Source organism: Melospiza melodia (genome assembly GCF_035770615.1).
Source record: "Melospiza melodia melodia isolate bMelMel2 chromosome 10 unlocalized genomic scaffold, bMelMel2.pri SUPER_10_unloc_1, whole genome shotgun sequence".
Lineage (NCBI taxonomy): Eukaryota > Metazoa > Chordata > Aves > Passeriformes > Passerellidae > Melospiza > Melospiza melodia.
In genome coordinates this window covers 951,986-970,327 of record NW_026948501.1, presented here as the reverse complement: position 1 = coordinate 970,327, position 18,342 = coordinate 951,986, and the positions used below count along the sequence as shown (strand labels likewise).

The window sequence follows — 18,342 nt, the reverse complement described above, 5'->3', positions numbered from 1 at the left end:
TTTTCAACCCTGTCATTAAGGAAAAAGGAAAAAGAATCACCACTAGTAGGCTATTTAAAACAAGATCAGAAAGACAGCAGGAAACACCAACATCTACTGGGAACACCCTGCCATCACTTCCCCAGTTGTAACAATGAAGGCTGATAAATGAAGGATGACAATATTAGTTCACATGTGAGCCCATCACTGTGGGCTGGAATCCCAGAGGAATGGCAGGACCCCAAGAGCCAGGGCCAGGCTCCGATGCTGCTCTCCTGGCTCTGAGGCTCCGTGACCATCCCTGCACGCTGAGCCAGTCACACACTCTTACTGTGTAGAGCAACATTGTGCTTAAAACCACTCCAATCCTCCAGTGCTGGAAAAACCACTATCAACCAGGCCACATCAGTTTATCTCTGCTCTTAAGTTCAAGGCATGGGACACTTGGGTGATTTTTCTGATTCTGAGCCTCCAGCCATCACCAAGAACTCAAACAAAAATCAAACCTATAAACAAAAGTGTAAATGTACAACCTTAGAGGCACCAAGGCTCATCAGCAGAAAAAGAGCCTTTTGCCCTGTTTCTTTTTTAATAGGAAGCACTCTCTGGAAAACAGAAATCTGTGTGTTTACCAATATATTCAAAACTCAAGGATTCCTGCAGGAGAAAACCTGACATAACTTGAGGATAATACAGCTCTTTAAAAACAAAAAGGCAAAACCTCACAATTCAGAAGCAATGTGAGCACTTAAAAATATATTTACAAATAAAATGTGTGGGGGGTGTGTTAATATTTCTCTTTCTGAAGTTTCCACCTTCACTACTTACAAGGTGTTGGATGAAACCTAAAAATGTTGACAATATGTTCCTGAAACCAGTATCTCAAGATCTTAGAAGAAGGAGCTTCTTCTTGTGGAAGCCTCTCTCATGAGAGCAACCAAAGTCAAGTGCAGGACATGCCAGATAATCAATCTTGCTTATAAATTTAGCAACCTTCATATTTATACAATTACAATTCTTGTCATGTCACTGCTAAAGCAAAGCTGTGCTAAACCTTTACTCCTCCTCGTTTAGTTTGCTCAAAGCCAGTCCTTCCCAAGCCAAGTTCATCCTCTAGCCTTCACAGCTCTCTTTCTTACAGTGCCTTTGGCCTTCTGCAGAGTTATTACAGACTCTTGGCTTGCCAGGCTAACTGAGCTGAGGTCCAGCCTTGCTTTAGGAGCAAGGTTCTCCTTTCTCACTCACTCTGGTGGCCCTTTGTGATATGTTCTTCCATTTTAAAGACAACTGTCAGGGCACTCCCTGCCCCCAGACAAGTCTCTGCTGCTCGCGGGTGTTTGATTCCTCTGCAGCAGAGCAGGGATGATTTTTGTTGACCGGCTTCTGCAGAGCCCAAAGGACAACCTGCCCATGAGAAGCCAGCCGGGCAGAAAGCCCTGGCGTGCCCAACAAGGCACACACGGTGCACTCATCTGAAGACCTTGATTAACTCTTTCCTGAGCTGCATTTTCCCTCTGCTGTGTCCAAACAGCAGTGAACACTACGCAAACATTGCAGACCAAGCAGAGCAATCAGTGTCTGTCACAGTCCCATTCCCTTTGCCCTGTGTGTTGGTGTGGAATGCCAAGCTCACTGCTCGCCACCGCTCACGGTTCCACTGCAGACAACAGCTCCTGTTGTTCCTCGTGCCCACGTTGTGTAACTGTGCCTCTGCACGTGGACAGAGCTCTCCACGACCAGCCTGCACTGCACTGCCCCAAGTGCACTCACAGCACTTCTGAGAGGAAGGAACACTAGGAACTCTCTCCTATGAATCATTCTCTTCCTCAATAGCACAGGCAATCAAGGGACAGCCTGTGCAAGAACAACTTGTGCATGGGAAGAAAAGGCCCTGATGGCAGACTGACCTGCAGCCCTGCTTGACAACAGGCTCTGTTACAATTCCCTGTTTCCAAACAGCTCAAGTTATTCATGCAACAAGTTATGCAGGTAACAAGCCTGGCAACAAATGAGATAGGACAAGAGGAGATGGCCTAAGGTTGCACTAAGAGAGGGTCAGGTTGAATATTAGGAAAAGCTCTTCACAGAAATTGCTGCTCAGGCCCAGCACAGTGGTGGAGCCACCATCCCTAGAAGTATACAAAAAATGCATGGATTTGGCACTTTGGGACATGGTCTACTGGTGCACAAGGTGGTGCTGGGGATGGTTGAATTTGATGGCTTTAAGAGATCTTTTCCAACTCTAATGTGTCCATGATTCTGTTTGCCCATGCCAGTTAACAGAATGTTTCTGGTTTTTCAGTATGATTCTGTTGGCCCACAGCAGTTAACAGGAGGGCAGTGCCCACAGGGCCCCCAGGAGCCCCACGGCCATCACCACCACCCACTGATCCCATCACAGTTTATCTCCCATCCCCAAAATACCCACACTGGTCTTGCTAAAGAGATCTCACAGCAGGGAGCCTCACTAATCCTCGCCTTCCTGCTCCGGCCCATGACCCCTGCCTGGCCAGAGCTGCTGCCCCACAGACACAGCTCGGTGCCATGGGGATGCCCCAGCCCACCAGGCAGAACGGGGAGATGCAGACACCACACAGGGAGACACATCTGCAGCCATCTCTGTGTAAGTTTCATTTCTGATGACGAAAAAAGATATCTGAATACATTCCTCAGAAGACAGCTTCAATTTCTCAGCAGCAGCTGAGAACTACTATCTGTCACAGAAGAATCTGCTTGATGTTTTTTTTCATATTTTCAACTTCAGACAGAAGATCTTTCATTAACTGCAGAGTATTATATGGCACAACTAAGTCTTACAGTGCACCTAGCATTCATTATACTAAAAGCTTGATTTGACATGCAATCGTTTATTTAAATTGTTATGTAAAGTGAAGAAAAAATTTCCTTACTCAATTTAATTTGCAGGCTCTTGAGAAAGAAATTCAGGAATACTTCAACCTAAAAAACTATGCAAAACAGATGGAGAGAATATAAACAATCTCTTCCAAAAAAATAGGTGTGCACTTGAATCCAGAACAAAAAACCACCTCTTAAGTAACTTAGCAGAGCTTAACTAACTTAAAATAGGACTTTGAAGAAATTAAAGGGATAGGTCTGTTCAGAATAAATAAATGTTTTTTGTGCCATTAGTAATTGGAATCCTTACAATAGGGATATCCATTGCAAAGAACAATTACCTGGAAATAAAGAGATGAAGCACAATGAGTTATCCCATAAAGCCCAGACAGCTTCTCGTTATTTATTAAAAACTTAGAGAACAAAACTACATTTAAAGGAAGCCACCACAGGCCCATACAGGTTAGTTTAGAGGACGTCCCATTAAACTGAGAGGAAGATATAACTAATAATTTTCATATTGTGGCTTTTATATGTTGGCTGCTGTTCCAAGGACAGATTAAATACCACAGCTGCTTGGTTGGATAGCAAATTAAAAGCTCTGTGATGACCCTTTATTCCCAATGGGACATTTTTAGTCAGTTTTTCTTTTTTAAAAAAACCTATTAACTAACACAGTAGGTTCTCCAGAACATTACCCTGAATAAAAATAGTTTCAAATGACACAGGAGAAAATAGGATAGGAAACAAATATGTCAACAGAGGTTTGGGCTATGATTCAATTGACAAACCTCCCAGATGTGCACCCTGTGGGTAAGAAAGGGGAATCCTTGGTCTTGCTATGACACACCTAGAGCCCTACGAGCACCAAGTACCAAGAACATGCACCACAATATTAAGACATTTCACATGAAAATAAGATTTTGCAACTTAATAAACATATACAACGAATTTCTTCTACAAATCGTGTGGGCTTGGCCTGGAATAGGATTCAGTATTTCCCATTTTCCACTATGCAGGTGATAAAGGTAAAAGACCAGCCCCAATCCACAGCTTCTGAAAGGAACCAGGAAATACAAGGTGAAAAATAAACACTCCTAACATTAAAAGGATAAACGTCCTACTTAACATGAAAAGGAAAAAACTGAACTATGCCAGGGTAGTTTCTATTTGTGTTTAATTCCCATTACCTCTCCTAGAGTGGGAGGAACTCAAGTGAGAGTCAGGGAGGTTTCTCCCCTGAAAATTGAGACAAGGCTGGTTGAAGAGATTTTTCTTATCACATCCCTTTCTTACTAGACAATTCTATAGGACAAAACCACATTAATTCCCCCTGTAATAACATACACGTGAAAAACATGTTATTAAAAGAACCTTGCAGGCACTGCCCCCCAGCACGCGCTCCCAACACACAGCACAGGCCACAGCACTCCTGCCCACTCCCCCTTAACTATAAATCCAGAAAAATTCTCCTTGCCCTTTCCACTGTTTCAATTACCCTGATTACAGAAATAATCCGTGAGATTTCTCTGCTGTGTGTGAAGAACTAGAGCAGTGTTCAGCCTCCCTGGGTACTCAGCAGCAGCATCACACTATGCAGAGCCTTTCATCTGGGAAAAAGCTTGGTGAGAGCTTTAGATGAGAAAGTTCTCAGAGACCACACAGTTTGTGTTGGCACACTCAAAACAAACAGAATATGATCTACTGCAAAGAGCATCTTTTACCAGAACATGTTTTTTTAGTCTGCAAGGGTAAAATTCAAGTAGAGTACTTTAAAATAATTTCTGTGACATCAGTAAGCTGGGACCCCTTTATAATAGGGATACTCATTTGGTATCCCTATTTTAGTCTACAAGATTAGAAATACACTAAATACTCCAGTTCTTGTAGATTATGTTTGTCCACAAGATTAAAAATGTACAAATTGGAGCTCTAAGAGGTTCTAAGTAGCTGCAGTTAAATTCTAGATCTCTTAGAAGAGGGTGCTCAGAGGGATTCAGCAAAGGGCTTTTTTCAGCAGGAGGCTGGATTAGTCTTGCCATCAGATCCAGCTGATTTTCATGAAAGTCACTGGTTTCAATATCACAAAAGTGATAACAATAAAACATCAAGATCTAGACATGGATTGCCATCCCATACAAAAGTCCAGACATTTTCAAGATGGGAAAAAAAAACTTGTGAGTCATGAAGTGATTCACTTAAAATATTTTAAAGTTTTGTTTTCAGAAGCTTTCAAAATTAGAACGGTCATGAAAAATTTATTGACTGCAATGAAACAAATTTTAGCACAGCCTTCACTGGAGCTGCAATTCCATTTAAAACACCAAATTTCTTAACTTTCTAGCACCTTAAGAGTATGACAGTGAATGTTAGCATTGTCTCACACACAGCACTCAAAGGAGAGCTGATTTATCAGTTGCAGAATAAAGACACTTCCAGATGTTTGTAAAAGCCTTAGACAGAACTGCCTAACCAGTTCACAGTCCACCTAAATGACTCCAGGCACTCCTAAAAGAAAGCACCTGAGAACTCACAAGCTAAAGAAGATTTGGGTTTTTTTAAATCATTCAACCTACCAGAAGCACATTACTATTCCATTATGAATGCCATGCACTGCAGTTAACTTTCAAAGCCCATATGCTTCAAAATACCTTTTAACAAAGAATAATCCTCATTGCCATAATCTCATTTACAAGTTCTTAAATTTAGGAGGACACTGACAAATTTAGATTCTTGTATTTATGTCACCTGTTCAAATGCTTCATTATGGAAATTATTCCACACGTCTGTGTGGTCTTTTGAAGTAATGTCCACATACTTGTTAGGGACAAGCCTTAAGCAAAGCCCAAGAACACAAAGGGCAAATGCTTGCCATGAGCATGGAAGAAAACAGCAATTCAACAGTGACACCAAAGCAACCTAAATCAAGTCAAATCACTCCACAGCCATCTTTTTAGGGGTTGCACTTCCACTTGCAGGGCTGTTCCCAGATTTATCCCACATCAGCTATTAAACAAGGTGTAACACTAAAAAATGAAGCCAGAGAGCAGCTGCAATGTTCCTTAAATCAGCTTCATACAGAAAGGCAGAATTACCAGACTATTGTCTGAAATCAAAGGAAGCATTTGAGTCTGTATTTTCACCTCCCTATCTAAGCCTAAGGAGAAGTTAAGCCCCAGAACCACCAACTATATCTATATTATAAAAATACAGGTATTTGCAAACACGCTGATTTTGCACTGAGATTTCCCCTGCAGGGATCACAGCCCCGGTCCAGGCTTACACACTGCTGCAAACTCTACTCTGCTACAGTGGGGCTTTTCATGCCTCCCACCAGCTAAAAACAATTGTGTGCTCACTTTGATCATGCCAGATTCTCCAGACCTGCCACCACTCTAGCACGACTAGTGCATGCAGTTTTTTAAAGCAGGTAAATTTACATGGGAATTTTGGGCAACCTAAGAATAAAAGCTTCTGCTCTGAGACTGTTACCACATTTCAAAATATGTCACATCCTTAAAGAACAGACTAGACAGAATGCTTATTGAAACATGTATTAAACCCTGCCTCAGGGGGGTTAAAACTTGGGTACAGGAGCACCTTAGAAACAGTGTTTCTTTTTTAACAATTTTTTTTTAAGTGAACATCTAAAAACAGGTGAACAGGCTTGCATGACTAATTATTCATCTGTCTTACACCTCTAAGACTAATTAACATTCCAACGTACGTAAGATCTTCCAGTTAAACCAGTCCATCCATTTTTTTCAGTCATACAATTAAGCACTTTGCTGTGTCACAGATGATAGATTAGTGAAGGATCCTCCAAGAGAAATACATACAAAACTACTGGGAGTTTGTTATCCTGCATCAACTTAAACTCATGAAGAGCAAGAATTATTTTATGGGACAAATTGTTCTCTGTGAGGGTGGGCAGGCCCTGGCACAGGGTGCCCAGAGCAGCTGTGGCTGCCCTGGATCCCTGGCAGTGCCCAAGGCCAGGCTGGACACTGGGGCTGGAGCAGCCTGGGACAGGGGAAGGTGTCCCTGCCATGGCACGGGTGGCACTGGGTGGGATTTAAGCTGCTTCTAAAACACCACTGTGTGATTGTAAGAGTAAAAAAAGTCACCCATTCTTGTTATTTCTAGTGGTTGTCAAAAATACAAGGTTTAAAAGGCTGATTTTCAGCCTTTGCTTCTTAAGAAAAATACGTTCCACAATACATTTAGTGAGTCAATCATGGCAGCAACACATGGAAACAAAGCACTTCTCAATTCTTTGTAAACTTGATAGAGCACTATCAGAAATAACCAAAGTGTTGAAGCAGCCACACGGGGAGTTCACATCCTATTAGGCACCAAGGTCTCCACTCCACTGCCAGAGAATTTCATTAGCTACCCTGCTGTCAGAAATCCATTAGGAAGCACACCCTATACATCTTTCCAGGCACAAAGGTGACAATTCAGAAAACACTACATTGTTATCTCTTTTTGCACTCAAAAATTAGCTTTGTGGAAACGTTTTAATGACTTTTTTCTTTCTCTAACAGAAATCATAAATTAAAACTTCCATTCTAAAACTCAGAGATACTGCAAACAGGATAAAGCCTACAAAAATGCACAACATATAAGCTTTATGGAAGCTTGTTTTTAAAAAAAGCACTTCCAGCACACGGACTGTACTTGCAGGAGCAGAACTGCAGTACCAAAGTAACAACAAGGCAGGCAGAAAGATAACTATCAGTCTCTGCTAAGAATCAGAAACAATTATTGCACAAGACATCATAAATTGCCTTTGTATCTTGTCTCACTAGGTGTCACCCTATTTTCCTTTGTTTCTCAGCAAATTCTGATTTCTCTCCCAGGTTCATGAGGATGTTCAGAGACACCAGATGCTGACCCAGCTGTCACTGACTGATACTCCTGAGGCTGCACAAAGCAGTGCCCAAGGAAACACTCTGCACAACTGGGAGGCTCTCAGGTGAAATGGCATCTCATCGGATTAATAATGTGAGATAATTTATGCAATTGTAAAGATGACCCTCTAAAGAAAAACAAGGAATGTGAAAAAAGGATAAGGGTATATACCCTGTGGCAGTGTACAAGGTGCAGAACTGTGTCCTTTGAACTTTTAGAGGGCAGAAGACAGGAAAGAGAAGGAATGAGAAGGAAAAAAAGTCATTTAAACTGCTTATTAAAAGCCTACTGGAAAGCTTTTGTGAGGTAGCATTCATTTTACCAATAAAGCCTTCCTAACAAGGCAGTTGAGGGTGACGAGGCACTGACACAGATTGCTCGGAGAAGCGGTGGATGCCCCATCCGTGGACACTCTCAAGGCCAGGTTGGATGGAGCTTGGGACAATTTGGTGTAGTGCAAATTATCCAAGCCCATGGCAGGGGACTGAAATGAGATGTCTTTAAGTTCCTTTATAACCCAAACCCTTCTGTGATTCTAAAAGATGTCAAAGGCAGGCAGGAAGGGGCTGACAAACACCCTGTGACCATTCCCTAACCCGTAACAAAGCCAGACAGCATCAGTCACACCTATCACACCCAAAGTCACACCTATCACACCCAAAACAGCAACACTGGATTTCATTTTCAGGAGCCAAGTCTGTAAAGTGTGTATTTTTTGTGGTGTCCTGCTTGGACAAAGCCACCTGCCCCAGGCACAGACCTTCCCGTTCCAGGAGATTCCCCCCCAGTATGGCTACAAGCCCAGCAGTGCTAGCTAGAAATGGGGTTGTTATTCAGCAACATCACAAATAAAAGGAAGAAAAAGTCTGGATAGTATTTGTATGGCTAAAATCAAATCCCTCCTTGTGGCAGTTACTTTTGAATATCCAGGCTTCATTATACCAAGCGTCTCATTTCACACTGAAAAGCCCCAAAACACAGCCATGCAGCAAACATTCTTTGAAGCCCACAAGTGCATAAGCCTGAGCTTGTTATCTCCTTCCCTCAAACAGAAAACATGGTTTATATATACTAAAAAAAGTACATCCGCACTTCAGTAAATGAAGCTGTACTTAAAGTTTTAGTGTTACTTAGAGAAAGAATTGCTCTAATAGTTTTGTAGCTTTACTGGTTACAAACTTGTCATTATAGATTCATCCAAGTGAACAGATACACATTTTAATCACACACTTTTTAATCACTAACTGTTTCTTGTGGTCAGGGACGTCAGCCTCTCATCAAAGCCTTCCATGATAGCAGCCTCTGTGGGGATGTTGTGTACCTACTGCATGGCAGGAGAACGGCTTCTGGCAGAGTACTCATGAGTGAGGACAGAAATTCAAGCTGTCAAGTCCTAAACATAAAAATTATCATTTATTCCAGCAAGTTAAAAAGACATTTCACTTCCCTCTCCTAACCAGCAACTTGCTTCAAGTTTCTACTTTCTGTACTTTGAAAAGAAGGCTTAATCCTCTTGCTCAGAGAGGGATTCAGAGCTGTCTATAGCCTAGAGGAAGCCACAGCCTGCCTCCACAGCAGTATCTGGTATCACATGGGAAACTATCCAGTCAGCTTAATTTAACATGAGACTGTAAAAATAAGGCATAAAACTGCCCTGGGTCCAAATGAACTCTGCTGCTGTCAGGCACCTGGGGCTCTGACAGCCAGTCCTCAGCTGCCAGCACACCGAGGGCTCTGTGCCGTGCCTCAGGGCAAGGTGCCTGCAACAGCTCCAGCCTCCAGCACGAGCCCCAAATGGCTCCAGCCTCGAAATGTGTGTGCCCCCCATGTGTGAGCACAGCTGGGACCCAGAAATTAACCCAAACTGCACACCCATCACACGGGGACAGAGCTGAGCGATGGCACCCACTCTCCCCTGGCGTGACACCTGGAAGAGGTACTGCCCATCTCCCCTCCCACAGTGGCCAAACTTAGACTGAACAACTTACACCACATGGGGAGATTCATTCCCAGCTCCCCTCACATGTGCAAGGCTCATTGAAGCCTTTACCAAACCACCTTAAACTACTACCCTGGCAGCTAAGGACAGAGCGAGGGGCACAGCTCCTGTAATTCCATGCTCTGAAAACAGAGGATTCTGCCATTCTTAGCAATATATGTGTCATAACTGAGATAAAAGCAAGCCCATTTCATTAGTGTAACACTCACTTTATTATCTACAACTCTCCAAACACACACTGATATGAAAGAGAAACAAAACAAGTTCAGATGCAAACAACCATGCCTGTTTTCCTTAATTAATCAGCAAAGCCTGGAACCAAACAAGCCTATTTTGATAATATCTGGGTCTTGTAAAACTGATTCCAGGGTTTTAGCAGAGCAGTGCACAGGCCAGCAGCAAAGAGCTACATCCACTGGAAATGTTGTGATTCCCCCCCACGTTCCAAAGCACCCTGTTTGAACAGCAGGATTGATTCTGCTCAGCCAAGCACCACGGCTGCACCAGCTCTGGCCACACAATGGGGCACCTGAAACGCTCCTCTAACTGAAGCAGCCCAGCACCAGGAAAGGCAACATGAAAAAGCTGCTTATTTTATGAAAATCTGGAATAAACACCACAACTTTAATCCTTTGAGCACGCACTAGTGAGAGAAGGGAACATCCATTTCAGAAGCAGACAGAGGCAGGGCCTGGTCCAGACAGTATTTGTGTGGCTAAAATCAAATCCTGCCTCTGCAAAATCAATACTCGGTTCTCAATACATGAGGTGACCAACTGTCATCTGTTCTTTTTAATAAAGCCTTATTTTACAGAATATAGAACAAATTTTATCATTCAGCTAAAGAAAAAACCCTTTCTCCATCTGTTTAGCCTGACTGGGTTTTAGGCAGTTTAAGCACGTGAAATGCACTGACACTGCCTTTGGACAGGCCCTGTTAATTCAGGAATACAAAATATAACATTACCATGCTCAGTTCTGAACCAGTTTAGAGGCTTGTGCTTTGCAAAAAAGTTAATGGAAAATACTTGACAGTTCCCCAAAACAACACAAACACCTAAATAAACAAAAACATTCTCAAACAAACAATAAGGCAGCCATCATCCATATAGGTTTACATTCAAATTCTCTGAATTTTGAGAAAACAAAAGGCCTTTAAAATAGAGAGAGATTAACTATATCAGGACTTCCAGAATCTGAAAAAGATATTCATTAATAGCTTTGGCAGCTAGCTACTGTACAGCCTCCTCTCACACAAAAGCATTACAAAACAGGACTGGTGTGTAACAAAACAAAATGCTCATTTCCTTTTAGGTTTTCATTTTTTTTACAAAAAATATTAATTGAAACAATATCTAAAACTCAAATTAACTTTAGTAGGTGGTGCTGAGATACATCACAGGATCAAATACCATACTAAGAACATTTAATTTTCCTTTAAGAAGGTCAAGAATGAAGATCAGATTGAATTCACATAACATGACAAACTTAGAATTCCCCACAGTGTTAACCATGCCTTCTCCCTTCAGTTTTCATGAATAAGCAGTTTATAGTCCACTGCAGCAAACTGAAGAGCGGATGGTGTTAGGTCTTCAGTTACTCCTTCCTTGCAGTTTGAACAAGATGGACATTCCCAGAACATGGTCTTTCATTCTGCCCATTATTCCCATTGCACATTTAAGCACTGTATCATACAGCCATATTACTCTACTAACACTATACAGTAAAATCAGTTTCCAGCAGGTGTAATGTTTTTAAAAAAGCATTTTGGGGATTATGATGAACTGAAAGCACAGGTAAAAACATTCAAGACCAAGATGGAGCATCTCTCATAAAATACAATTCAAGATGAGTACAGGTATGAGTTTACTTATATTTCTTTAAGGGATTGCAGAGAGACATCACCACCCCCTCCACTACCTGAACATCATGGAAGAGTCACTCCAGAAAGTTTTCAGTGCACATTTTTTACCATCTGACTGAAACTCAGTTAAGGTTCACCAATTGTTACAGACAATCAGCTGGGAAATAAGATGCTTCCTAAGGCTTAGAGGTGTTCAGCGACATGCCTCAACTTGTATTCACAACACAGGTGATGGCATGGGACAGGGGAGAACAAGCAGGACTTGTGATCCACCCCATGTCCCAAACCCCCAGTGTCTTTTACAGAACACGGCCATTTGCATGTGAAAAGAATCTCTCAGAAGCTATGTAGCTAACTCTGAATGGACAAAATTCCTAACAATCACACTGTTTGGGATAAGCATAATGCCAGAATGAGATATGGACCTGACTCCTTTGGAGGACGATGAAATTTTAATCAGGGATAAAGGAAGTTGCTTATGGTTTGAAGATCAGTACATTCCAGAGCAAGGGACCAGTGACACATAAAAGCGGCTCTATTTTGTGGTTTACATAGAAACTGGGCTTAGAAGAATGTACAAGCACCCTTGTAGTGGTGCAGAGTGCAGGCAGAAGCAGCTGCAGCAGTGCTGGAGAAGGTGGCTGTGACCCTCCTGCAGATGGCTGGCCTCTGCTCCCCAGGAGGCAGGAGGGCAGCACAGTCAGGGACCTGCTCCCTCCTTTCAGAGCCACACAGCAAGAGCAAGGTACTGGACTGAAAGGTGTTTCCACTTGACTTATCAACACCACAAAGAAAATCCTCTGCCCTCCTTAGCCAGCCTCGGTTTCAGCACCCGTACTGTCTATAAGTGTCACTTGAAGGAAAAGATACATTCCCAAACATAACTTCATATATATATACACACATATAAATGAAGCAAACCAGTTCTGCTTCCAGGTGACCCTTCTGGACATTCTCCAGCTGCTCTCTGCAAGCCCCTCCTGCTGCAGCGCAACCAAGACGTCTCTTCCAGCAGGAGTGCCAAGTGTCACACATCTTGTGTGACACACCTTTGGCTGCCCTTGCCTGGCACCTACGGCCTGCCCAGGCATCACGCATCAACACTCAGCTCATATTTATGTCTTCTGGCCAGCAGACCCAATCCAGAGCTTAATGCACACACAGGAAGGTGTCCTGCTGCTGGCCGTCACCAGCCACATCGTGGCAAATCCAAAACCAAACTTCTCCATTCTCACTGAACTCGCGTGCACCGCTGCAGTGGGCTCCTGAGGCAGGAGCCTCCCTCCCCAGCAATGCCTTCACTCCCAACCCTTACAGCGAGTCTCCTACCTTCCAGGAGACACTCTTTCAAACCTCTGCAGCATCTCTAATCACTGAGACTACCAAAATGCATTAACTCCAGCAGCCAGCATCTTTTAGCACATCACCACCATTGCCTCCGAACTCTTAACCTCTGTTACACCCCAGCCATAAAACATCACCAGTGAAAATTCGTGTCACTCATGTCAGACTGCAGATCAATTGCAAGGATCACCACAGTGACAGCTTGCAACATCAACTTTTTGCACCCCCCATCAGCTGTGGATATGAGATGACCAAAGGGACCAGAAATATCCTTTACACCCGGCTCTGATTTGAAGTAGTTTCTTCTTATGGCAGCTGGACCCACACATTTAGCATGAAGAATTTCACCAGAATTAAGGGCACTCAACCAACCTTGAGGCACAATGTGCTCAAAGCAAAAGAAAGGAGTCTTGTGTGATTCACGAGCAGAATGTGAAGCCTGACCCAGCTCTATTTCATTTACTGAATTTGAGAAGCAGTCTATTAATAGTTCACTACCATATCCCTGCCCTGCTTCTCCATGCCAGGGCAACAGCTCGGGTAGCAAACACCAGTGATACAGGCACACATTTTCATACTGACACTGTAGAACACAGCTAATCCCGATTGTTTCAATTTAAACAGAAGTCATATTCATAAGAATTAACTGGAAACAGACAAAATTGGTCTTGAACTTCACTTAGTGTGAGCAGACAGCAATACCAGACTCAAGCTTTCAGGCATAGTCTCAGTCTCTTTTCTTCTCTCAGATTTTCTAAATTATTCTGTGCATTTACACTACAAAGTCTATCTGGCCAATAAATTACCAGTATAGATAGTAACCTGCCACTATTTCGACATCAGATGAAAGCTGCCAGCCAGCAAGGACACTAACAAAAGCCAAACTACCACACTACTTGAAATCCTGGAGTTACTACCCTTTTCAGGAAAAAAAAACCGGGAATTTTGATACAGGGACATAAGACTGTGATGATCACCAGGCATCTCACAACTTCCTGTGACAGCAGGATAAGACAGCCCAACCTTTCCCCATTCCTCAACAAAAAAAAAATTAAAATTAAATACCATGGTGGTATTCACGGTCCAAGCAAGAACCATAAAGTACAATGAGGCCTCTGCATTTCACAATACTGGGTCTGACTCTTTACAGGGTCCCTATATATTCCCAAAGGGAAACATGATGGGATTTTGAAACCATTCACCTAACTAAACAGAATATTTGGCTTGCAAGCAGGGGAGTGGTAAAGCCTGTATTCCTTATTCATGACCCAACACTTTACTCAGGAGTGCAACACTGTAATACTGTTATGCCAAAGCCTCAGCACACAGCGACCGTACACCATTAATTAATATTAATTATAGCTTCTGAAAACCTTGGAATGCAAACCCTTCCAAAATTGCAAGGGCACACTAATCCTGCTCTAGTACTTCAGCTTCATGAAGGAACAATAGCCTTATTTTCTAGCTAGAATTCAACCACAGCCTTCACCTCTTCAGACAGGTCTAAGGCCCAGATCATTTGGCTAGCACTTGGGTCCCGCCCTAATCAGAGCTATGACTTCAGTTCTGAACCCCAAAGCCGTCTTTTCAATGACATAAAGCCACTGAACAAGAATGGCTTGCGAGGCCTTTGTACAGATGGACAAAGACACACAGGCAACAGCACAAGTGGGCTGAAAAACCACTGAGCCAGGATAGGATTAATGCCTGCATGGAACTTCAGTGCTGTCCACTTTCATTTCCCCACTGCAAGTGGAACAAGCACAAGTGCATCTCCACAAAAACAAAAAAAAATACTACAGGTTGCAGCAATTTTTCCACAAAAAGGCTCTGGCCTGGGTTCTGATGGTGTGAGGCTGCAGAGGAAGGCATTTTGTCTCTTAACAGCATGGTGACATGATGGCTTCCACTCAGTCTCCTGCTGCCTATAGGGAACTTCAAATTTGTGCAGAGAAACACAAATGGGGCAGATCTAACTGACACAGCTCACAATAAAAAATTTTAAAAAAAAGAGCTCCCCAACAGCCATGAATAAAGTGATTTACTTGACAGCTTCCTCTGAATGTTTTCCCTAAAATTCCCCAGCTGAACTGAGAGCATTCTACAAGTCAAAGAGACAACACAGCCATTCACGTCTTCTCCCATTGCCTCCTCCATACAAATCCAGTCCGGAGGCACAGGCTTTAATCCTATAGTCGTTAAAGGCTTTTGTCATTCAATGAGGCTTTCCCAGTCCAGACCCAAGTACTGGCTTCCAAAGTCACATACCATCTCACATCACCTTCGGCATCACCCAAAAGGGACCCAGCAGCCCCTGCCTCCGAGGGATTCACACCAATTTCTCTAAAGCAGCCAAACAATAATTTTCTTTCCACAATTAGAAGCCTAAAGCAAATCCTGTATCAAATTGAAAATATCTAGCAGTAAGACCTGATCGGGGTTGAAGCACATATAGTGAAAACTAGTAGGAATTTGAGCATTATACAGATTTCTTCACATACAGTCAGTACAAGAATTCCTAAACAAGTGTAATTAAGAATATGAAGGCCATTCACCAGGTAAGAAAGCTTTCACACTACAGTTTTCTCTTCCTAATCTGTTCCTTAGGTGTCCATGATGCAGACTAGCACTTCCAAGCAGTGTTCACCAATACATTTGGCAGGCTTTGGTCGTTAAAGCTGCTCCATTACAGAAAATGCGTGGAAAATCCCTTTCTGTCAACCCCCTGCTAGAGCCCTCTGAGAAAACCCGGCATCGTGCAGAATCCTGGGTCTGTGCTATGGCTCTGCAGTGATGGGGCTGGCCTGGGCTGCGCCGACTGACAGGAGCAGCATCAGCCTCTCCCAGCCACCACCCCTCGTGCATTTCAGGCTGCTGAAGCAGAAGCCTTACACACTCCGGATTCAGCTCCCAGCAAAGCCAGACCTGCCCACAGGCTTTCCTCCAGCAGCTCTCTTTTAAATCCCCTTAACAATCCCCCAGATCCCCCTTTCACCACAAGCCCACCAAGACCCCCGGGCTGGAGGAGAGAGGGGCTCAGCCCCTCACCACCAGCCCTCCATACCTTGCCCGACTGCTGTGCCTCCCATTCTGCATCCCTGGCTGATAAAAGCTGGGGAATGCACGACCATGAAGACTGAGAAGTGTTCCCCATAATTCTTATTAAGAGAGCACTTCTGCAGTGAATTATGATTATGTTGTGTAATGAAATCATCAGAGAATAAAGATGTGGCTGTACATCCATCCCCAGCTATCCCAGGCAGCCAGGAGTAATTTACAAACAGATTGGGCCAACATTTAAATATAAACAACCAAGAGCTTAGACGTACAATAACACGATATTTCCATATCAGTTTCAAATAGTCTTGTAGGCCATAAAGCTCAGCCATCCAATGGAAGTTTAAAGACCCCAAATCATAAGAGTTAAACCTCCTTTCACCTAAGTTACAGAAAAACTCAGGCTGAAAAAAAAAAACCAGTATCAATTCTGTATTAGGTTTTTCTATTAGGTTTCATTGCAATGGATGCCAACAAAAGTGAGGTAACAGGCACTATAAGAATAAAAAATAGGCATGTACTACTGTGATTTTTACTAAATGCTACAAAATCCACCAAGAACAGGGTAACAGCAAAAGATAGCATATAAACCTTCGTTTTCTTTAGATATTACTGGATGATACTACTTCATTCTGAAGATCTGGAACTTTAATGTAAAAATCTGCCTTTTCAAAGGTATTTGGTCAGATAAGTGTTTGACCTAACCAAAGTACTGCAAACGTAGTACCTAGAAAAGAGCAAGCACCGGGGCATATTAGGAGGTTTCATTCACTAGGGCAGTGACAATTCCATGGCAGGGGAGAGGGAAGGTCGGGGGGAGCAGCTTCTCAGCTTTATGAAGCCATAACACAAAAGGAAATTTTCCCCCTGCAGACGCTCTCCGGTCACCGACTGTCGGTGTCATTTTAACTGTCGGGAGCGGCTGCCCGAGAGGGGCTGGGGCCGGGCCGAGCATCCCCGCTCCGCCCTCGCCAGGGCGCGGGAGCCACGCGTGACCGGCGCTGCACCAGGCGCGTCCTGCGCGGCCCCCGCGGCGGCAGCGGCGCCGGGCCGAGGGGGTTAAGCGTGGGAGGAGTGTACATAAGGTGGTGGATGCAGAGCCAATGGGGATATTGCGCTATAGTTAGACACTGGATTCTAAGCGATGGTGACCATAAAGGCTGCTCAGGGCTGAGCTGCTCTGAATGACACCAGCGCGGCGCCTTTAGTTCCCGGCTTATAAGGCAGAAAAAAAAAAAAAAAAAGCACAGGAGGATCAGCTAGGCTTACCTGCAGTTCACACCACGCGACTTCGACCCACGTCTCCGTGTCCAGACCCTTGTAGACCGTTTTGAAGGATCCCCGCCCGAGTTCAATATCAAACTTTAGGAACCTGCCATCCGGCGAGGTGGCAACCGCTTTCATATCAGCCTCCTCCTCGGGCTCCTCTTTCTTAGCCTTGCCCTGGTCCTTGGCAGCATCCTGCGCCTCTCTCCGCTCCGCATCCTTGCCCGGCTCCTTCTGCTCCTCGGCGCCCGCGGTGCTGCTGGCGGGCGGCCTTGCCCGCGGCTCCCCGGAGCACTCGGCCTCCCGGCCCGCCGCCTCCGCCGCCCCCTGCCCCGCCTTGGCCCGCTCCGCGATTATCCTCCGGGTTTTGGGGAGCAGGATGATTCTCCGCTGGTGCTCCGCCTCGGGCAGGTCGAAGGCGGGCTCCTCCTGGTCCGAGTCCACCACGCTCCTCCGCAGGAACCGCTGATGGACCAGCTTGGGGTCCCTGGAGCCGGGGCCGCGGGCCGGAGGGGTGGGGGCCCCGGGGGCAGCCGGCGCCGCAGCAGCGTCCCTGCCCGCGGCCGCCCCGCTCCCCCCGCCGCCGGGCCCATCCATGTTCACGCCGGTCTCCGCGGCCGGCGGAGCGCCGGGCTCGGCAGCCGCTGGAACCCCGCCACGGCCGCCGCCTCTGCCGCCGCGCCGAGGTGCCGCTCTGGCATCACCCCCGCTTTCCATCCGGGCCGAGGGCTCAGCGCCCGCCGCCGCCCCGGCCCGGGGGAGTCACCGCGAGCCGCGCCCGCGCCGCCACCTGCGCGGGGCAGAGCGCAGCCCTGAGGCGCCGCCACGGCCCGGCCCGGCCCCCGGGCACCTCCCCCGGCCCCGGGGCTCCGACCAGCCGGGCCCCCGGGCCGGGCCGCGGCCGCTCCGACCGGGCTCCCCCTCGTCCCCGGTGCCCGGCAGGGGCGCGGCCGAGAGCGCCAGACGACCGGTGCAGCCCCTCACCTGCGGCGGGCCCGCGCACAAAGGCGCGGCGGGGCCGTTACTTACGTGCGGAGCCGGGGGCTGCCGCGCTCAGCGCCAT

At 45.3% G+C, this 18,342-nt stretch overlaps 1 protein-coding gene across 1 annotated transcript in view; it reads right to left on the bottom strand.

Annotated features, from left to right (window-relative positions):
• The window catches only part of WNK2 (WNK lysine deficient protein kinase 2), an 84,245-nt gene extending 66,249 nt beyond the window's left edge, over window positions 1-17,996 (bottom strand). Inside the window, exon 1 of the mRNA XM_063181827.1 lies at window positions 17,283-17,996. Within this exon, the coding sequence (XP_063037897.1) occupies window positions 17,283-17,996 (714 nt within the window). The remainder of the gene's footprint in view (window positions 1-17,282) is intronic.
• Between the last annotated feature and the right edge of the window lie 346 nt (window positions 17,997-18,342).